The following is a 23,720-nucleotide window of genomic DNA, read 5'->3' as shown; positions in this document are numbered from 1 at the left end:
ACCTGTTTGTGCTGAAGACCATGTGACCAGATACGTTCCAGGAGATCACATAGACTAGCAATTAATGTATTTTCTTCCACTCCAACAATGGATACTTCTCCATGCCCCAATTCTACAGCTTCTGTCCCCATCTTCTCCACCAGCATTCGTTTAGTTTTATTTTTACAATCCTGAATAACACACAAGCTCATTTTAGTGAAACAATAACACACTAAAATGGTTTCTAATTACAGAAAGAGAACAAGTACAGTAAATTAATTTCTATTATAAAATTAAATATTAATAATTTACATTAAGAATCAGTTTTTATCAGAGACAAAACTAGAAGTACTGGAAAATTTGATTCACCTAGGAAGTCAATTAATGGAGAACTCAAAAATGTGGATATGGAAATCAGCAGGATTTTTCTACCATAGCATACGGATTCTACTATGTAACAGAAATATACACTTCTGATACAAAAACTCTGTGTACTCATGTGAGGAAGAATCAGTGTCAAATTTGGCACTACTTTGGGAGCTGACGCAACTACTCTCCGCACCACAACCCTCACCCTAGTGTACCCTGTTGCTTAATACCATGTCTCAGTGTGGCATCCATACTAGGAAGACCAATGTCAACCTGAAGCAACGAAATCTACTCCTATTCCCTGGCTGCATACCACCAGCAATACTGTGCCACCATAACTGAGATGACAGGAAGTGAAGATACAAGAATGGAAAAAACTACACCATCCTAACTACTGTATTTGGAAGGTCTCCCAATCCAAGCGGTCCTAAATGATCTTCCATCAAGCTGATTGAAGTCTAGGATCATCATACGGGAAGGTGTACGAGACAACTTCAACATCAAAGAAGAATGGCGTGTGGTTTGGAACACAGAACCAATCAAACACCAAAATGTTATATAGATCCTACCAGGAAACTACAGAGATTCAACCTAAAGAGGGAGGTGTGGACTAGACTGAACTGACTGAGGACAGGCCATGCCAGATGCAATGCTTCAATGTATAAATGGGGGACATGGTAACTCTCTGCCTTCTGACTGTGGAACTCAAGAACAGACTGCTTGTGAAGGACAGCCCTCCGATGAAGTACCTCTGATTGTTCCAAGACCTCACTGATGCAACACCTTGTGCACTAACTGTTTGCAGCCGCTAGATGTCAAAATATTTCTATGTCTAATTTTCTGTGAAAGAAAGAAAGAAAGAAAGAAAAGAAACAAACAAATATAGCATGAAATTGTGTATCCTTCATCCCTTTCTTTTGTCTTTCATAAAATATTTCTTGTCTAACTTTAAAATATATACAGTATTTGTCCAATACACTCGTACAGTTCTATTATGTTGGAGAAAAGACAAGCAGTGTTTAAGGCAATTTGCAGCAATGTTACTTCATTCTAAAAGCATAGTAATCTAACCTTTCATTGGCAGAGAGTAGATAAACTTCCATGTAACAACTAGCTAAGAAATCTCAATGATAATGTCCTCCTTTCTTTTAGTCAGGCCTGTACTTAACACCTTACGAATTTCAGCTAATCACTTTTTGAGTCAGGAAATGTACCAATGAGTGCTTAAGAAATAGTGAATGTTATTAGTAATCTATTATGATATAAAGAGATGACCTGGCCAGAGGCAAAGAAAAACAAAAATCAAACTCTAAGCCATAGAAATAGATATTTCAAGGAAATATGCTATGAAAGAAAAGAAGAGACACGGTGAGAGACAAATGAAGATGTATGAAAGGAATATTTATGAACTTAAGGGATAATAAGGAGAATTATGGACTATAATAGTAAAACACATTGAACATATGCCCCCTGTGGGTGGGGGCAGTAGAATAAGGCCCACGGTATCCCCTGCCTGTCATAAGAGGCGACTAAAGCCCCCCCCCAGGGCTCTCGATTTGGGAGTGTAGGTTGGCGACCACGGGGCCCTTACCTAAGTCCTGGCATTTCTTCCACTTGTGCCACGTTCATCACTTTCATCTATCTGATCAGACCTCCCTTGGTCAACTCTTGTTCTTTCCCAACCCCGACGGTGCAAGGTATCAAGGTCTTTCATTTTCACACTCTCCATGGCCCTTCTCTTTCTTTTGCCTGATACCTTCATTTCTTGAAATAACAGTCTCCTTCCATTCTTTTCCTCTGATTAGTGTTAATAGAGGATGGTTGCCTAGTTGTACATCATCTTAAAACAATGATCATCATCACCATTGAACAGGTGTATGAAGAATGTCAACGTACAGAATTAAAAGTGAAAGGTTAGAGAAGTTAAAAAAGACTGTTTATGAAGGACTTAATTTTTTTTAAATTTAAAATGCTATTTGTTTCTGGGCGTCGACCTATAGAAATCTTTTGCCCCTACTTGCACCATGTGATATGAACCTGCGTGTAATTGGAATGGAGAAAGTGTAAAGTATTGAATGTGAGGAATGGAAAAAACGACACAAACCCCAGTTCCCAGGCCAGGGATATTAATCATTTACAATTAAAAACCCCTGACCCAGCCGGGAATCAAACCCGGGGCCGCTGGGTGAAAGGCGTACGCATTGTGTCCTACACCGCGGTGCCAGACTTATGATGGACTTGCTTAAGAACAACGTAAGATATTAGAAACTGCACTGGAAGTGGGGAGGAGATTTGCCCTCATCTAAAAGTTATATAAAGGGAGGAGATGATGCTCATTAATTTATACAATACCAGTTATATTAAAAACTCAACTATCCATCAAATTATATTACCTTCAGTAATTTTTCTACAAATAACCAGTTGGTTTGGGCAATGAGAGCTGGACTCATCTCAGAGCTCAATTTTGGCTGCCTGAGTGTTGGCACAGGAATGAAACTGTCACCCGTAATATTGCTACTGCTATCCCGCGGGACTTCATTGCTGGATGAAAGGGATTTACGTGAATGGGCTTCGGCAGATTGTTGACGTTCTTTTCGATGAGGCCACTGAGAACTGTTGCGTTTCCTGGACCTACAAGACATAATTCATAATTTTTATTAAGAATGACTCCCTCTTATGATAACTAGGTCATATTCTACAAAACAAATTTGGAAATAAATTAAGATTTAAAAGTGAACTACACACTAATAACAATGTAAGAACACTTTCAACAATAAATTAGTAAATAACTGCTCGAGTTTATTATAATAAAATGAGCAAAAAGTTTCAGAACAAATACTATTAATTACAGCTGCTTCAAGAATAAAAGAGGGATGCGATACCTGAGCGACATCGTAGCTGACTTCTCATCGAAGTGACCAAAGTTAGAAACCCAGCAATGCCAATGCAGGCCAGATATTTAAAATGATAATTTACATCCCATTAGTTCAGATTCCAAGTAACACTGCAGGTCCCATGGGTAATGACTATTGTATGATTAACCATCATGTAAAGTTGCTTAAAAACTGAATGAGTGCATGATACTGTGTAAGTTCCTCACAGGTATACTTTTCTCACAAGAGAAGTAACAGGTAAGACAGGATGAAACCAATCTTGAAATCTTATTGACACAATCACTGTACTATAAAAGGACAATGTGTGGAAAATAAGCCTCCAGAAGCAACAGCAAGTCTCAGAAATCATGGGGCAAATCTCTCATATACATCAATGGGAAGTAGACAGCGCAAGTACCGTACATGTTGGTTGGAGTGGACAGCCCTGACGGCCCAGGTATGCAATCAATCAATCAATCAATCAATCAATCAATCAATCAATCAATCAATCAATCAATCCTGATCTGCATTTAGGGCAGTCGCCCAGGTGACAGATTCCCTATCTGTTGTTTTCCTAGCCTTTTCTTAAATGATTGCAAAGAAATTGGAAAATTATTGAACATTTCCCTTGGTAAGTTATTCCAATCCCTAACTCCCCTTCCTATAAACGAATATTTGCCCCAATTTGTCCTCTTGAATTCCAACTTTATCTTCATACTGTGATCTTTCCTACTTTTAAAGACACCACTCAAACTTATTCGTCTACTGATGTCCTCCCAGCCATCTCTCCACTGACAGCTTGGAACATACCACTTACAAGTAACTAATCTCATTTTGTTCCTATTGAAGATACCATAAATTTCATTCAAGAAAGAATTTTACATACCACTTAATCGAGCAGCTTGTCTCCTTTCTCCCAAGTCTTCCCAGCCCAAACTTTGCAACATTTTTGTAATGCTACTCTTTTGTCGGAAATCACCCAGAACAAATCGAGCTGCTTTTCCTTGGATTATTTCCAGTTCCTGAATCAAGTAATCGTGGTGAGGGTCCCATACACTGGAACCATACTCTAGTTGGGGTCTTACCAGAGACTTATATGCCCTCTCCTTTACATCCTTACTCATCATCATCATCATCATCATCATCATTTCCCAACTCCAGTTTCCCGGGTGTGGTGTACAAGCGCTCGCCATCTCCTTCTGTCTTCATACATCTTCTGATCCAGTACATCCTCCCATTTGTATCTTCTCTCCTCCACATCTGATCTTACAGTCTCTATCCAACGTATTCTTGGTCTTCCCTGTGGTCGTCTTCCTATGAGGTTAAGGTCGAAATATTTTCTGGCAGGTCTTTCCCTGTTCATTCTCATTATGTGCCCATACCACTGAAGTCTGCATTTCTTTATGACACTGATAATAGGAACCTCAATACCAGCTACTTTCCTATTCACTTCATTTCTGATCTTGTCCTTTCTGGTTGTTTGGTTCATGGTTCTAATGAATCTCATTTCAGTTGCTTGGATTCTACTGAAGTCTTTGTTTAGTAGGGTACATGTCTCTAAACAGTACGTGAGGATTGGTACGAAGTTTTTGTTTTCTGTGGTATTTTGCAGTCCCAGAGGAGATTTCTGACTTTACTGTAAAAGGTCAATGCTTTCTGTGTCCTGCTGAGTTTTTCCTGCCTAATAGTGTTTTCTTTTGATATTGTGCTTCCGAGGTACTTGAAGTGTGAGGCTGATTCGATTTTTGCTCCTTCCAGAAATATATTTGAGCTTGTTCCTTCCCTGTTGATGGTCATTTCCACTGTCTTCGTTTTGCTCATCTTCAGTCCAAAATTTGTGAATGTGTTGTTTCATTCATTTTCTTCTGAACTTCAGCTTCTGTCTCTCCCCATAAAAACACCATGTGCAGAGATCTGTACCCTTTATTAACAATCATATTTATGTGATTACCCCAATGAAGGTCTTTTCTTATATTAACACCTAGGTACTTACAATGATCTCCAAAAGGAACTTTCACCCCATCAACACAGTAATTAAAACTGAGAGGACTTTTCCTATTTGTGAAACTCACAACCCGACTTTTAACTCCGTTTATCATCACACCATTGCCCACCGTCCATCTCACAACACTATCGAGGTCACCCTGCAGCTGCTCACAATCTTGTAACTTATTTCTCTGTACAAAATAACATAATCTGCAAACAGCCTTATCTCTGATTCCACTTCTTTACACATATCATTGATATATATAAGAAAACATAAAGGTACAATAAGACTGCCTTGAGGAATTCCCCTCTTAATTATTACAGGGTCAGATAAAGCTTCAACTACTCTAATTCTCTGAGTTCTATTTTCTAGAAATATAGCCACCCATTCAGTCACTTATTTTTTTTCCTAGTCCAAAAGCACTCATTTTTGCCAGTCGTCTTTCATAATCTACCCTATCAAATGCCTTAGATAGGTCAATTGCAATACAGTCCATTTGGCCTCCTGAATCCAGGAAATGCTGAAATCCTACAAGCTGAGCTTCAGTGGAATAACCTTTCCTAAACCCAAACTGCCTTTTGTCAAACCAGTTATTAATTTTGCAAACATGTCTAATATAAACAGAAAGAATGCTTTCCCAAAGCTTACATGCAATGCATGTCAAACTGACTGGCCTGTAATTTTCAGCTTTATGTCTATCACCCTTTCCTTTATACACAGGGGCTACTATAGCAACTATCCATTCATTTGGTATAGCCCTTCAACCAAACAATAATCAAATAAGTATTTCAGATATGGTACTATATCCCAACACATTGCCCTTAGTATATCCCCAGAAACGTCACTAGTAAGCAGAGCCGGACGTGGTAGTCAGCTGTGAGGTTTTTCACTGCATCCACCAATAACATAATGGTTTTGATGGTTATTTTAAAGAAAGCAAGACAGTGAAAAAGAGTTCCTTAGAGGATGACATTTTAAAATTCTATTAACATAGCAGGGTTTGTAATGAGTTATTTCTGTGAAAAGCTATTTTCATTTTCTGGAGCAATTAGCTTGAAAGAAAAGGAAGTAGGACAATATCTGATTGATTGTCCTCGGACACTCCCGGCACTACGCCATTTCATTTCATCTGATTGATTAGATGGAAAATAATCATAGAGCAGTAATGCATTGAGGCGGGTTTCCCTTGATGTGCACAGTGGAGACAGTGAAAGCAACACCAGTGATCCCATTTGTCAAAACCTTTTGCAGATTGCAAGCAAAGTTCCGGGTCTGGGTTCGAAAATAGAATATGACTCCCCGGAATCTAGTGATGCTATGAGACTATCACCATGCAAATACTGTACTCTAGTTCTATTTACGTTCTTAGTCCCATAAAAAGTGTTCAAGAAGACATCAGTATGGAATACAAGAGGAGGGCTGTAAAATTCTGGCTTAACCAAGGTGGTAAAAAGTGATTATCACACCTCCACAAATAGTTGGAAATTACACTCAAACTATCTATCAAAAAAAGTAATTTCTCCACCTATCATGACTAGATCAGCCATTTCAAGAAACAACACAGAATTAGGAGTAAGAAAATTACAAAATTTATATCCCATTCGCATATTCAGGATGAAAAACAAAAGGATAAGGCTGCAAAAGAAATTCTGGAGACAGCTTGAGAGTGATTTCCCTATTACACCCTATCCTCTTATTTTAAACACTGATCAAAGCGGGTTTGAGCACGAAATCGATCGACAAGGACTCTATTCATTTTCACAGGTGAAGTATGCTTTCATTTACATGGTTAAATTAATTTACAGAAAATAGACACTAGGGAAAAATTTGGACTACGGCTCAACATTAAGAAAACTGAATATTTGACAACAGATTTAAATTATCTGAATACAATTAAATTAATATTAATAGCAGTGACCTTCCAAAGGTAATGACATTTAAATATCTTGGCTTGAAAATTACTGCAGATGGAACCCTCAGTCCTGAAATATCAAATCACATAAGCAGTGCATGGTTGAAGTGGCGATCAGTGGTGGGTGTCCTATGTGATAAGATTCCAGGCAGTTAAAAGTCTAAAGTTTATTGATCTGTGAAGCATCCAATTGCTCTGCATGGTGCAGAATGCCAGCTTTCCACCAAGTGGATCAAAACAAATGAAATCAAATCAAAATCACTTTATTTGCAAATGAGGTGTCTACCTCAGTGATAAATGCACAAAAATACATTATCAAGCACTAAATTTTAAATTAAAAGAAAAGAAGACATTTTCATACTATATTATACTATTTACACTAACATTTTTTTTAGTAAACACACAGCTCATAGTTAATGAATTTATATTATTTACAAAATTCTACTCATAATATCTTGTGTACTTACACACATAATCAACTCATATAGAGCATGTGGAATCACTTTAAATAATACTATACAATTGCTATAAGATTTAAACTTGCATTGATTTTTTTTCTTTTTTGTACCTAATATGCATAACGACCTGCTGTGTCTTAACCAGAGCCCCTTTTGCCACTGATTTTCGGAGTGCCTGAAAGGTCTTCACAGCTACCGTTGTGGTCCCACAGCCTTTTAAGTCCCCACTGTACTTCACCTCAACAGGCAGTTCCCTACTTCGGCTGTCCAATCTCCATAGGATGAAATTAATTTATTCACAAAAATTCTTTACTTACAATAACTTGCACAGGTCAAATGCCCTCTAATATTTCTTTTCTCTGTTGCTGTTTATTCTTTTCTTGAATATCTGTACAGATTTTGGAAAAGGATCGAACACTTCCCGTGGTAAACTGTTCCACTCATTCATGCCCTCTCCAATGAATGAAAATTTACCCCAATCGCTTCTGCTAAAACCCTGTCTAATTTTATACTTGTGGTCACCCCTGCCGATATAATTAATATGTAATTATTTTCCAACTGAAGCCTCTCATGGATTTCCCCCCATGCTTCCTCTTCTGTATTTAGTATAGGCTCTATACAATCCTCCCTTCTTTTACTTATAGCTTCCCACTCTAGTTTCTCTAACATTTCCGATACAATACTCTTTCTCCTGAAATCCCCTGTTACAAATCTTGCTGCTTCCATCTGTACACCATCTATTTCTCTTATTAGGTATTCCTGGTGAGAATCCCAAACACTGTTTGCATATTCCAATAATGGACGAACCATACTTAATTAACTTTTCTCTTTAGTTCTTTGTTGCATCCTTTGAGTAGCCTCATTATGACACGTAACAATCTGTATGCTTTCCTACCAATGTCATCAACATGACCCTTCCAGTACAAATTACTTTTAAATCTCACACCTAAGTATTTGCACTTGCCATCTTTTGGGACAATTACCTCATCCAAAGTACACTGTATATTTAAATTCACTTTTTAAGCTCCTGTTTGTAACTGTTGTGCCAGTTGATATGCCTCCATTAACCTTCATATTATTCTCTTCAACCCATTGTTGGATACTGTTAAGGTCCCTTTGTAATTCTGTACAATCCTCTATGTTATTTATTTCCTTATAAACAATTATTGTCATCTGCATACAATCTTATTTTTGATGTTATATTGTTCCCTAAATTGTTGCAATTCAAACTGAACAGTACTGTAAATCATCACAACTGCATGTACTGGACTCCTGAAAATCCTCATGTTCACGTGGACAAACATATTAATCTACCCGGTGTTAATGTGTGGTGTGGTCTGGCATCGCGCGATTTGATTGGCCCATTCTTCTTTGAAGGTACCGTAACTGGTGAGGTGCATCTTCATATGCTGCAAACATCTGTTATTCCTACCATCCGAGAGGTGTTTAGAAATGAAAGATTTTACCTACAACAAGATGGTGCTGCACCTCACTACCACAGGTATGTCAGAACCTACTTGGACGAAAATCTACCTGGACGATGGATAGGTCGATGAGGAGCTGTTGAGTACTCACATAGTCCTCAGACCCTGCACCTCTTGACCTTACTTATCGACAGAAGCCAGCTTCACTGAACGAGCTACGAGAAAACATCGAGGCGCCCTGTGCAGCTATCACACTGGTAACACTGACAGCTGTAGTTCGGTCAGCAGTTCAGCGGCATCGACGCTGTTTGGATGCTAATGGGGGCACTTTGAGCACACAAAATAACCTCCCTGCCCCATGCAAGAATTGTAACAGTATGTCATTTTGTTCCTTTAATACTGACTTTCAAATAGTGTCTACATTTTTCTGGACCCCTCTGTATTAAGAAAAATAATGGACCAATTATACTACCCTATCGAATTCCCTTCCAAACTTTCTCTTTCTGTGATGCTAATTTCCTACTTTGACTTTCTGAATCCTTGAATTTAGAAATGTTCTTATCTGTCATATAACCCTGATGTCCAATCTTATTCCCTCCAGTTCCTTTAATAATATTCCATGTTCCACTCTGTCAAATGGTTTGGAAAGTCTATGGCTATGGAATCCAACTGGCCTCCTGAATCCAACTGATCTGATATATCCTGCTGAAATCCCACCAGTTGAGCCTAACAAGAAAATTTCTTTCTAAATCCATACTGGCTCCTCATGAACCAATTTTTATCTTCACATACCCCTCTGATGTACTTTGCTATTAAACTCCCCATCATTTTACAAACTACACTAGTCAGGCTGACTTGTCTGTAGTTCTCAGGTTTCCTTTTAACACCCTTTCCTTTATAAATTGGTATTATTATAAATTCCTTCAATTCCTTTGGTATTACACTATTATTTATGACATAGTCAAAGAGAAATTTTAAATACAGCACTATGTACCACCCCATAGTCTTTAATACCTCCCCAGTAATGTGATCACTCCCTGATGCTTTTCCTTGCTGAAGCAGTTTGATTTATCTGAAAATATTTTCATTTGTGAATGAGAAGCTTCTTGCTTCCTTGTGCGTGTCTCCCTCTCTATCTTCTGTTTTGGTTTAACTCCTGACAATCTTAAACTGATCTTTGAACTCCATACTAAATAGATTTGCTTTCTCATTATCTGTTAAAAAGTGTTCATCCCCTTCTCCCACCATTGTGGGAATTTAGATTCCTTTTACCTTTTGATTCCTAATATATGAGTACAGTTTTTCCCATTCATGTAATTCTCTTTTGCTTCCTTTTTCACTGTATTAGGTTCCTTAATAGCTGTCTTCTAGTCTCTCTTATTCTCCCTGGGAATACCAGAGTGGTTTCAGAAAGAGTGGATCTTGTGCTTAACAAATTCTCAACCTCAAAACAGTATTGTCATACTCACAAGAGAGGCCTCTACATAGGCGTGCATTTCAAAGCTATACCACCACATCTTGGCATCCCCTGGGTAACGGACTGTTCCTAGATGGCAGATTGTCTCAAAACAGAAGTGCAACATCCTAAACATAGAATACGAGCGTACAAACAGCCCTTCTTAGGGCCAACTATGACAATCATCTCTGTGAACACTGAGGGCATGCCAACTGCCAAAGAACTACTGCATAAACTATGCCAAGAAGAAGTGTGACGTCTCATGCAATCAAGAAACTCACAGGGATGAACAACAAAGACATCTGAGGGTCCCAGGAATGATTTTAGCTGCAGAACGACCACATGTACAGTATGGAAGTGCTATTTTTTATAAACCAGGTCTTAAGGTCGGCAGCATCCATCACAAAGAAGAAAATGATAAGGTTACATCGGTGAAACTTAGCAACATCACGATCAGCTCCGTATATAAGCCACCTAATGAAGAGTTCTATTTCATTCCACCTTAGAATTTCAGCAGTCAAGAAAGGTTTGTTTTAATTGGTGACTTCAACAGCCATAGCTGTCAGGTTATACCCGTGAGGATAAAAATGGAGAAGCTGTTCTTTCATCGGCAGAAACATATGAACTGTCCCTCATTCATGACAATAAGCCACTTGCCTCTTACAATAGTGGTACAAGGCATAGAGGTTCTGTGTGACAGCAACAGTATTGTTCAACAATGCTCCAAATCAGTGGGCCAACCCGTACCAAATACATAGCACAAGCCAATAATGTCACTTCTCCCCAAGTATAAGACCACAAAAAGCTAGTTCAAGCGGAGATTCAACTTCAAGAAGGCTGATTGGTCAAAATTCTCTGCTATGGTGGATGAGGGGATTGAGGCAGTTGCTGCGATCTCTTTGTCGATATTGTGAAAACCTGTTCTCGCACATCTATTCTGAGAGGTTGTGTAGGAAACACTATCTTCAAGGAATTACTCCCGAGACAGCAGTCCTGTCGGAAGACTACTACAAGTTCTATGACAAAGATCCTTTCAGTGAGCAAACCCTTCAGACAGCGCAAAGTGTTTTCTCTTCTATTTTTCAAGCAAAGAAGGAGCAATGGATGAAGCTGATGACTGAAGTTGACAAGGGCAGGGGTAGCCAGAAGGTCTGGAGGCTTCTAAGACGACTGAGCAATGATCCTTCCCTAACCAGTACTCATGCCAATAAAGAAGCAGATAAAATAGCCCATCAGCTCCTAATGAATGGAAAACCTGCACCTGGCACCAAAGCAGGGAAGAAATCAGTAGTCAGACAACCGGCCAATGAGAGCAATGATCAGTATGAGTTCACGTTATCTGAACTGGAAAAGGCCTTTAGTAAATTTAATACTGGCAAAGCAGCTGGTATGGATGACCTCAAATTTGAGCAAATTAAGAACTTTGGTCCAGCCACAAAGCTATGGTTATTGGAGCTGATAAACAACTGCTTGAAATTGTGTAAAATCTCAAGAATTTGGAGAAAAACTAGGATCATAGCCATCCTAAAACCAGGCAAGGATTGAAATTACCCTAAAAGTTACAGCCCAATTTCCTTTTTGTGCCATCTTTACCAGGTCATGGAAAGACTTATACAGATTGATGGACAAGATAGATCCACTTCTGATTTCACAGCAAGCTGGTTTCAGTAAAGGGAAGAGCTGCTCCTGAACTTCACAGGTACAGTATTGAAACTAACTCAGCATACAGAAAATGGTTTCCAAAGGCAGCAGATTATAGGAGCTGTGTTCATAGACCTCTCAACAGCTTACCATACTGTTAATCATTGTCTTCTCCTGGAAAAGGTCTATAATATCTCAAAGGACTTCCATCTCATCTGAGTTATCCAAAACCTGCTTGAAAACCAGTGTTCTTTGTTGAGTTCCTGGGGCAGAGAAGCAGATGGCAAAGACAAAGAAACAGGCTACTATCTCAAGGAAGTGTGCTTGCACTGCTGTTCAACATTTACACCAATGGTCAGCCATTACGAGATGGAACAGAAAATGTTGCCTGTGCCAATGATCGAGCCATAACTGTTCAAGAAGATGATTTCGAGTTTATCGAGCAGAAATTCTGTAATGCCCTTGACACACTCATTGTCTATTACAGGAGGAGAAAACCCTAAAAACAATCCATTTACGACAAAGACTTGTGCTTTCCATCTCAGGCATAGACAGGCTTTTTGTACTTTGAAAGTGTTTGGAGGCATTCCACTGGAACACTACAGTACCCCCAAATATCTGGGAGTTATTCTTGACTGTGCTTTGACATTCTGAAAGCACTGCTTGAACATCAAGCAGAAAGTGGAAGTTAACTAGAAAAACTTGAGGTGCACATCCAAATCTAGTGAAGACATCTGCCCTTGCGCTGTGCTATTCTCTATCGAGAGATTGACCCAGTTACCAGCACGATGAAGAAGAAAAGAATCTCTCATTTCTTTTACATCTTACGATTACCAGAAAACAGGATTTAACGACAACTAGTGATGAGAAATCTGGAAAAGAAGATAGGAGGGCATTGGATCAAAGAAATTCAAGAGGATCTCAAAACAGTTGGACTCAAAATTACAGATGCAGAGAACAAGAATAAAATTACCACCCTTCTTAAGAAACACAAATTTTTAACTGAAATGTTGCAACAGGAGGTCTAAAGATATTTCAGACGAATTAAGAACACTGCGATCAGAATGAATGAAGAAGTACTGGGCAGATAAGAATAAATAAATAAATAAATAAATAAATAAATCACCGAGCTCGATAGCTGCAGTCGCTTAAGTGCGGCCAGTATCCAGTAATCGGGAGATAGTGGGTTTGAACCCCACTGTCAGCAGCCCAGAAGATGGTTTTCCGTGGTTTCCCATTTTCACACCAGGCAAATGCTGGGGCTGTACCTTAATTAAGGCCACGGCCGCTTCCTTCCCATTCCTAGACCATTCCTATCCCATCATCGCTGTAAGACCTATCTGTGTCGTTTACATACATACATACATACATACATACATACATACATACATACATACATACATACATAAACATTGGAATCTGCAAGGTGGTAGTCACCTTCGTTGAATTCAGGAAGACTCCATGGACAGACAGAACTAGAATCGTACAGTAAACCCTGAACACTCGCTCTAAAAACCCTGACTAACACACACCCGAAGGTTAAACTAAGAGGCAAAATCTTCAAAATCTTAGAGATCAAAACAGGGTTCAGACAAGGAAGTGTGCTTTACCCACTCCTCAACAGCATCCTTGAATAAGCTGAGAGAATGGCACAAGGAACTGATCAATTTGGGTGTCCAGAATGCAGAGTACCATGGTCACAAGAGAGAAAGGCTGACAGTAGAATGCCTGGCCTTTGCAAATGACATAAGAGGATGGTTGCCCAGTTGTCTTTCCTCTTGAAATGATAATCCCCACCACCACCATTGTAGACAACATGGCACCGATAGCTGAATCTCTGGAAATAGTGGCAATCCAGGACAACTGCCTCAGAAGACAAGTGGCCATAGCAGGACCCCGAGTGTCATTGGAGAAGACCAAGTACTTCAACATCAAAGAGGTTAACAGAGAGAGGTCCCAAGAAGAGGGTGAAATTAAGCTTGTAGAGATGTCTGGATTGAACCCAATTCGTTAGAGAAAGGAGCCTTCTCCTTGACAGTTAAAAATATGGAAATTAAGGTATATCAAAAGGACTCTTAAGCCAAAAAAAAAAATAAAAAAGGCCAAAAAGGACAAATAAAACCCACCATTTTCTGGCGTACAATGACCCATAATGAACAAATATTATGTTGGGCCTCGTCTTCGGATACTCGAGAAAAAAAGGACTTTTCATCAACTTTCGAGCCTTATTTATTGTTCATCAACTAAGTCGCTGTTTTCTGGAAACTTGGAGTGCTAGCTCACTGTTTGGACATGAGAGTCATTAGTAATACCACAAGTTGCAATTTTTTATTAGCTTCCTGAAAATGATCAAGGCTGCCACAGGGACAAAGCATAACAAAGACTTAAATTATGGTTATACAACTGCTGATAAAAGACAGGAAAATAGTAGAAGAGATTAAGGACAATATAACACATTATGTAACATGTAAGTAATTTCATAAAATCACAATAGATCCCTTAACTGCCGAGATTGCAATATATTTTATGGTTATTATTAGGGATGCCTAGCATTTTGTAGATCTTTACAAAAAGGCTTGGTATCGCCCCACAAACATCCACATCTATCCAATCACCACAATACATTCAATTTATACTTGTTTTTATAATAGGGCAGTGTAGGTTCGTAGATAGTCTTCCTCTCATTGTCAACCTCCTGTGGCTGGTCTGAACTCAGTTCAAACCTCACAGCTGGATCTAGTACATAGCCAGTTTTTTAATCTGCTTTAAAGGCTATGATGTCTATTCACCTTGTGCTTCCTTGTGTAGTGATTTCAGAGACTTCCTCATGAGTGATATATCCTCTTCTTTGTAAAGAGTTGGCTAGCATGTGATGAATGGTGTGGTGATGGGCTTTGTGAAGAGTTTTACCGTGCGGGCAAAAACCAAGGACGTGTGGAAGGGTTTCGATCTCACTGTGGCAACGCCGACAGTGGTTACCGTCCAGACTTCTCCCCAGCACAGCTCGGACTGCAGCAACATTACACATCGTTTTAAGAGCATCCTTCCATTCGGAGAAAGAGAGAATGTTGTGGTACCAAATCCAATTATTAGCAGGAGTGTAGTATTTATAAAGAACCAACCCCTTTACCCTTATGAGGTACACCACGCTTGATATTCCATGTCATGGAGCTCAGTCCTAACTTTACTGTATACATCAGAAAACTACCACTTCGGGAAGTTCCACTGAAATCAAGAAATCTCACTCATTCCTCACTTTGAAATCTGTAACTGCTGAAGAAGAGAACAACTCTGCTAAAAGAAAACTTCCACAGCTGCAGTCTTACAAAATTCTACCAGTTTGTTTCAAAGGACAAGCATAGAAATTTTCACAACCAAGCAGCAGAGACTCTGTATATGTTTGGAACAACATATTTATGGGAACAACGTTGTTTTCAACAATGAATCAAGTGAAGTCCCTTGAAAGGAACAAGTTCAGAGATACTCATTTGTTTTCAATTTTAAAAGTGGCAAGTTTGAAAGGCATTTCCTAATATTGTTAATCTGATATCCCACAAGCATGCCCAAGTTTCTGATCTGAAGAAGTAACATGGCGCATAGGCCTATCGCAATAAATAATTGAAATGACTATGTTTCAACCACTATACCTGCAATTAATGTTATATAAAATATAAGTAGTTTGTTAACAATGAATTTCTTACTGATAAATGACATACCTACATACTAATGCAAATGAACATCTTGGTAAAGGTTTGTACCTTGTGGAAAATTATCACTTTTCCTCAAGCCATTATTTATTTGTGAGCCCTCCAAGATCTTACAAATTTACAAATAGCCCTTCAAAGGATCTAGGTTTGAGACCGCTTGTTTATGCTATGTAAAATGAGTTTGTCATTCATTTCTCCCAAACCATACATGGCATAGATTCTTGTTTCATATGGCATATATAAACCTTGAAAGTTACCACTTTTTAAAGAAAACTTTAGTCAGGAACAATCATACCATTATGAGAATAACAAAAGATTAAACATCAACATTCACATGATAGAAATTAGTTACTAGCATGCACGTGCACACACACTGGTAGTAAATTTTGTGTATATTTGTAGAATGAATGATTGCTACTCCCTCAGTTCCTGTTTTCTTCAAATTCTTTCTGAAGAATAAAACAAAAACTATATGTAGAAACATACCTATGGAGTTCCTTAAAAGGTGTAGGATCCAGTAAGGGAAAGCCAGTAGTTATTCGACTTCTAGGTGGAGGATCTTGTGCCAATGTTGAAGGTTGTATTACTTCTTGTGGGGGTGTAACAACAACATCTATAGTGGCTAACCTTTTTTCTAAAAGTAACTGAGAATCACATATTGTTGTGCAAGGTTCATAGCTTGGTGTGCGAACCAATCCTTCCCCAAACCGTTTCCTGCATCAATAAAACAGAAATATAAGAATTAAGTTGTGTGATTTATTAGGTTTGTAGATTAATAAGAAAAATTCAAATGTGATTACATGAAGTATACATATTTTTATACAAATCTCAAGTGTTAATTATACCTAAGAAGACGAATTCTTCGATCAAACACTCTGAGGTTTGGATCAATCTCGCTCCATATAGTCATAATTTTGTTATCAATGAGTGTTGCAAACATTTGACTTTCAATAAAGCGTGATAAGAAAGGAAGATGTTGTTCTGGCTGGTCAGACAAGAATGTTGCCTTGTCAAAATTCTGCATAGTGTCTCTGCTACTAAGCCACTGCTCCTTATCCTAAAATATAAAGAATTTTGATTCATAATTGACATAAATGGGATAAATGACATGAAAGAATAAGGTACAAAAATGAGAAGCAGTTTTCTTTAACCAAACAGTTTGACAGCATAATGTGAAAAGTTTCCATCCCCTGATTAAGATGATAATAATGATGATGATAATAATAATAATAATAATAATAATAATAATAATAATAATAATAATAATAATAATAATAATAATAATAATAACAACAACAACAACAATTACACATCAGGCTTATATCCTTTATCTGCATGAGAGTCAATATAATAAAGAATTCCAACACTTCTCCTGTATCTCGAAAGTGTGATCAGTAAACTGGCAACAATGAAAGAGCCATAACTACACCCCTTTTCTACACAATAACATTTATAAAGGAGCCTACGTATGCCATTTGACCACCCGTTACCCTGTCACGACCGCGGGTCACAACACGCCTCTCCGTCGTTTGTTGGACTCGAGCGAGTATCGAATCCGCTACCTCTGAGTAAGGAGTTGTATTAAGATGTAAGAGAATATATCCCAGCACAAGAAGTAATAGTGTTTTGAATGTTTAGTGATGTGAGCAAGCGAGTGATTATTTTATCTGAGTATAATTCACATATTAATACATAAAATTCAGTGTAAAGCAAAACTTAGTAGAAACTGAAGTCCACTGCTATGCATGAACGATTGTGAAACATCTCCAGTCAGGCAGGCGCCAGTACAGAAACTTAGAACGCAACATAAGGCCCTAAGGGATAGTTCTCGAAAGCATTGGAAGAAAACGTCACGTAGACCACAGAATAACTTGACGTCATAGAAAAATATTGTTCTAATATTTTCCAGACCTTGTACAGACAACACCCTTGAAGTAGTAGGAGGGTCACGAGAACCACCTAGGTTAAAGGACGTCACAGTCATCGAGTAGTAGGTGTTGATATTTGGTAAGAATGCTGGTAACTTTGAGAAGGACAGACTGAATATTATAAGCATGAACGTGAATTTCAGGACAGACGGGGGAGAGACATGGAAGCTTTGACAGTATTCACATTGTGAGAGACGCTCCGTAGATCGTATCAGGAGAAGTTCTGGAACTGTGGTCAAGTTCATGTCGAGAAAAAGTCCCATAACTGTGACAAGGTTCATGCTTGGAGAGAAGCTTTATTCACAGATCAAAGTGGAGTCAGGACAGGGAGTAAAGAAGCGGGAGTTTGAGTCTGAGGATCTGCATCTTCATTTGACAAGTTAAGCAGGTGTCTGAGGCAACAGCAGCTTCAGGAAGGAAAGGAGGAGGAAGAAGAAGAGAAGAAAGAAGGAAGGAAGAAATCACCCAACCGAGCTAAGTATTAATTGTATTTAAGATCAAGGACTGATGTGTGAGAGGATGATTTCCACTTTATTACTAAGGGAACTGTCCGACTCGTTGGCTGAATGGTCAGCGTACTGGCCTTCGGTTCAGAGGGTCCTGGGTTCGATTCCCGGCTGGGCCAGCGATTTTAACCTTAATTGGTTAAATTCAATGGCACGGGGGCTGGGTGTACGTGTTGTCTTCATCATCATTTCATCCTCATCACGGCACGCAGGTCGCCTACGAGCGTCAAATAGAAAGACCTGCACCATGGCGAGTCGAACCCATCCTGGGATATCCCGGCACTAAAAGCCATACGACATTTCATTACTAAGGGAACTGAAAAGACTTTTAGTTACATTTACTATACAGTGGGTAGAAAGTTCGCTAAGTGCCATCCAGAGAAATACTGTGTACATAATTTGTAATGGACAAAGTAATGATATATAAAATGTATCAATATATGGTGTCAATCCTTGGTGAAAGGTCAATCTGATTTAAACAAAACAATCACTTCTGACCTGCATTTAGGGCAGTCGCCCAGGTGGCAGATTCCCAATCTGTTTTCCTAGCCTTTTCTTAAATGATTGCAAAGAAAATGGAAATTTATTGAACATCTCCCTTGGTAAGTTATTCCAATCCCTAACTCCCATTCCTATAAACTAATATTTGTCCCAATTTGTCCTCTTAAATTCCAGCTTTATCTTCATATTGTGATCTTTCCTACTTTTAAAGACACCACTCAAACTTATTCGTCTACTGATGTCATTGCACGCCATCTCCCCACTGACAGCTTGGAACATATCACTTATTTTAAATGTGTGAAATTTTATTGTAGGTTATATTCCACCTATTCAATACAATCAATCATAAGATTCATGTTCTTTCCTAATTAAACTATGAACATGGGATATGTTTTGCCCCTTTTTAAAAATAACATATGTTAAAACACAACTTATCCTAATTTTAGATGACTAATTCTAAGTTACATGAATACACTGTAGTGTTAAAATGTACTTTGACGAGAAATGTAAAAGTCTAAAATTGTTCAACAGTTCATTATGACACGTAACTGATCTTGATGTTCAATCACACACACATTCCTTTGATTTGTGTATTACAATGTTAAATGCTCTTATTTTAAGTTTTAAAAACTTCTTATTTCTAATTTAAATGGTACTATGTTTTTATAGAACTTGCATCAGTAGAAAATCTATGTTTTCTAAAAGTTTAATTCTTAAGTATCACATGTCTATGTTTTTAACTTACTTCGAATTTTACAATAAAACAGGTGCGAGTTGTGTGTTTTGAAGGGACGAGTAAAATGAGTTAAGAAATCTTCATGTGATTTGCTCGAAGTCAAGTTGTCTAATGCCTATTGCTTATGGTAAAATGTTTCATAAAATTTGTTGTACAATTCATTTTAGAAAAATTTGGTGAAAACAAGTTGTGTTGCTCATTGTAAAATTATTTTATAAAATCCGTGGAAGCATCAGGACGGCCATCTATGAATTCACTTTTGAACTAAGATGTGTATGTGCTGCCATCTATCGATAAACTTTTAAACCAACAATCAGTTGTTCAACTTACAGTGTGTTTGAGAGTATGGTTCCAACAAACAAAGCAAAACTTGGTGCTTTAGCTGCAATTATATTTTGTACAGTGGTAAAAAGGAAGAAAAGAAATGCCAGGAAACGCTGCACTCTGGATTGGATGAAAAGAAGAGAAGAAGGTAGAGGAATGCTGTCCTTGGTCGAAAATTAGTTGAGGTCAGAAGACCAGCATTCATTTAGGAATTCAGCGATTGTGTTTTCTGCCTCCCTTCTTGCATTTCTGTTGTGGTAAAGTGGCGTTTTAACTTCGTACAAGCAAGGATATTTCTGGTATTTGTCAGTAAAGCACTAACAGCTTCCTTAGACCACCCAGATCCTGCCATTTTAGAAAGAAGTGTTTGTTTAAAATTGCGCTTCACAATCTTCTCACGATGTAACGCCAGCATCATTGTGATGTCAGCTTCGCTGATTGGTTCGTTTCATAAAATTAATTTTACGGAATAGAACGTCCTATTTTATGAAAAGTTTAATCAAAGGTTTTATAAAACTTGAATTTGACCGTGAGCAACATAAATTTTATAAAATTAAATTATTGTACAAAAAATTTGACAGAAAATTTTACCGTCAGCAACAGGCATAAGTTTAATGCTTCATTATCTGAAGTGGGATAGTGAAAATGTTCCTTCCTTCATATTTGCGATATACCGTATTGGAGAATTCGCAGTATCATATTATCTAAATAGAATAAAGAAAATAGTTTTTCTGTTAGAGAACGTCTATGAAGTGCGTTATATTTGTCGAGAGAGTGCAGTATACTGCCTCATGTACGATGCAGGCTAGCTATTGTGGCAGTGGAGGAATTTTATATCAATATGGATCAATATGCCAACCGAAATTTTAATCTTTTTTTTTTTTTTTTTTTTTTTAACAATTTGCTTTACATCACACCGACACAGATAGGTCTTATGGCGATGATGGGACAGGAAAAGGCTAGGAGTGGGAAGGAAGCGGCCGTGGCCTTAATTGATCAGCATTTGCCTGGTGTGAAAATGGGAAACCACGGAAAACCATCTTCAGGGTTGCTGACAGTGGGATTCAAACCCACTATATTGAGCTCAGTATTAATGAAGTAACACAAAAAGAATAAAAAAACCATCCTTTTCAATGCTGCCATCCCTCCCTTTAAAAAAACCACATTTATTTAAAGAGAGTTAATAAACAGAAACAAAAACACACAACCAAGACTCTGCAAGGACATGCTCCCTCCTACCCCAGCCCATCCCAAGCCCTCTCCCTTGCTCCACCCCCTTCCCCCTCCACTGCCAGAACAACTAGCCGCCTCTGCTATAATTTCATTAAGTGTGCACACTGATCATTCCAATCAGCGGGTCAAAGTAGAGATCGAATAGCTGTAATACCATGATGAACCAGTGTGTTACATACCAGCAGCATCAGAAAATTTATAAACCAGAGGATGGCATGCTAAAGAAGAAAGTTATCTAACTCTCCACCTATTTCTCGCCAATATTCAGGCAGGCTGTTATACTCGGTACGCAGCAATAATCCCATCTATCGGAGATGAGTGGCAGCATAAGAGACAAAGAATATCACAACAAACAATGGTCAATGTAATGTTATTGTTTATCAATTTTATGAGCTTTCGATATTGTAAGCCTTCACATTTAGTTATCTTCCGACTATGAAATACCACTCTTACCATAGTTGGTATGGTAAAACTTAATGAAACATAAATGATCGGAAAGTGTATTCTCTATTACTTTTGTACTTTTTGATAGGACCAATAACATAGGAATTTATAAATTACATTTTAAGCACCTCCCCCTGAACTACCATTTCAGTCAGGGTGAATAAAATTTATAGCCTAGATTGTAGTTTCTTATTCTCCGACTCTATATATTGATTTTCATTAAATTCTGTTTATACATTTTCTCATGGTTAGGCGTTGATATGAACTTGGCAACAAAAATACAAATTCATGAATATCACTTATCATAGCTGGTATGGTAAAAATGTATAAGACATAGATGATTGGAAATTTAATTTCATATAACTTTATCGATAGGTCCACTAATAACATAAATATTTGAGAATTAAACTTTAGGCCTTCCCCTAAACTACCATTTCACTCATCGTGAATAAAGTTATTAGAAGCCTTTAATTGCTTAATTTCGATTTATAATTATTTCATCTATTCACACTTTATAAAATAATACAACTTGCAGCATAAAAATTCCTTTGAATGATTATATTTGGTAAATTCAAACCCCAATGTTACCAGGATTATTAGGATCAAGATGAAATGACAGGATATTTTCAAAAGGATTCATTTGTATTGTGTTAATAAGACAACGTGTAACCCGGATTATGTACCCTACTTGAGATTGATGACATAAATGTCTCACCTGAATTTATATTTTCTTTTATTTCTGGTAAATTAACATAAATAAACAAACTGAATAATTTTCTGCAGAGGTTAAGTAAATTATCACGCAATTTCCATTTCTTAAATCTGCGACATGACAAAAGGAAATACCGATGCCCGTCCTAATCCATACAGACTTTCACAACCTGTAGGTGAGCATTATGCTATAGCTATGAACTGCAGACACTGAACCACAATTTAGATGGCTACAACACTATCTTCAGTATTCGCAACATTCGCAATACAGAATATATGACGATGACATTCCTTGATTACAAAAGGGGCCCAGAGCAAAGGTATGGAGAGTAAAGCAACAACAACAACAAGATGATTTAGAAAAATGATAGAGCATATGCAATCAGAGTACAAAAATTGTTGTAGCAATGTCTAGATACATGTGGGGTGGGCAGAGTGCTTGTGGAATGATGATGATGATGGATAATGATGATTGTTGTTTAAAGGTCCCTCATAATGGTTCTAATCACTGGGAGGTAGAAGCATGGTGTTCCTCCTATAGTGGGACTAATCACAGGTAACGTAGACTCATGGCGTTTCTCTGATGGTGGTACTAATCACAGGAAATGTAGACCTATTGTATGACACACACAATGACATCACTCACAGGTAACACAAACCCACGGTGTTTCGCACATAAGGGTACTACTTACAAGCAACGCAGACCCATGGTGCTCCGCACATAGTGGGACTAATCATGGGTGCCGATATTCCCGTGGTGTCCCTCACTAAGTGGAACTGATCACAGGCAACGTATACTCATAGTGTTGCTCACATAGTGCTACTAATCATAGGCAAAGTAGAGCCGCGGTGTATGACGCATTCGGGTAACAATCACAGGTAATGCAAACCCATGGTATTCGTCACATAATGGAACTACTTTCAGGTAACGCACACCCATGGTTTACACACAGTGGTACTTACCACAGGCGCCAGCCAAACCCGTGGTTTTTCTCACATAGTCGTACTAATCACAGGTAACATACACCCATGGTGTTTCTTGTACAGTGGTACTACTCATAGGTAGCGCAGATCTATTCTGAACCCAGGGGAACTGACACATTCCAGTACAACGTTATGGCACATAGACATTAGTTTGCACAGCCGAATGCCCGCTCTCCTGGTTCGGTGGAATACACACGATCGTAGACCTTACTAACCACAGAAATGTGGTGTTCCTCACATGAAGGCACTACTCATTGGTAATGCAGATCCATGGTGTTCCTCACATGGTGGCACTAAGCACAAGTAGTTTCATGGTTCTAATGTGATCATCCCTTGGTCGCCCCTTTTAGTCGCCTATTACAATAGGCAGGGGATACCACAGGTGTATTCTTCGTCTGCGTCCCCCCACCCACAGGGGGTTGTGTGTTTGGTCCGCGAGAGCTATTTTATTTCACTCAAGTCCACCAGCAAGCCGATTAGGACACCCCTATCTGCCACCTGAAACATGCTACATAGGAGTATCACCTCTCCCTCTGCTACGAAAGCT

General features: G+C 38.4%; 1 protein-coding gene across 1 annotated transcript in view; it reads right to left on the bottom strand.

Moving 5' to 3' along the window:
- pns (pinstripe) overlaps positions 1-23,720 on the bottom strand; it is a 508,843-nt gene that overhangs the window by 277,818 nt on the left and 207,305 nt on the right. The window contains exons 10-13 of the mRNA XM_067136728.2: positions 16,652-16,863; positions 16,293-16,520; positions 2,742-2,979; positions 3-170 (exon numbers count right to left, since the gene is read on the bottom strand). Coding sequence (XP_066992829.2) covers positions 3-170; positions 2,742-2,979; positions 16,293-16,520; positions 16,652-16,863 — 846 coding nt within the window. The remainder of the gene's footprint in view (positions 1-2; positions 171-2,741; positions 2,980-16,292; positions 16,521-16,651; positions 16,864-23,720) is intronic.

The sequence above is a fragment of the Anabrus simplex genome, chromosome 1, assembly GCF_040414725.1.
Source record: "Anabrus simplex isolate iqAnaSimp1 chromosome 1, ASM4041472v1, whole genome shotgun sequence".
In the NCBI taxonomy this organism is placed as follows: domain Eukaryota; kingdom Metazoa; phylum Arthropoda; class Insecta; order Orthoptera; family Tettigoniidae; genus Anabrus; species Anabrus simplex.
The sequence above is the reverse complement of the archived record's forward strand: the minus strand, read 5'-3'. Positions and strand labels throughout refer to the sequence as shown.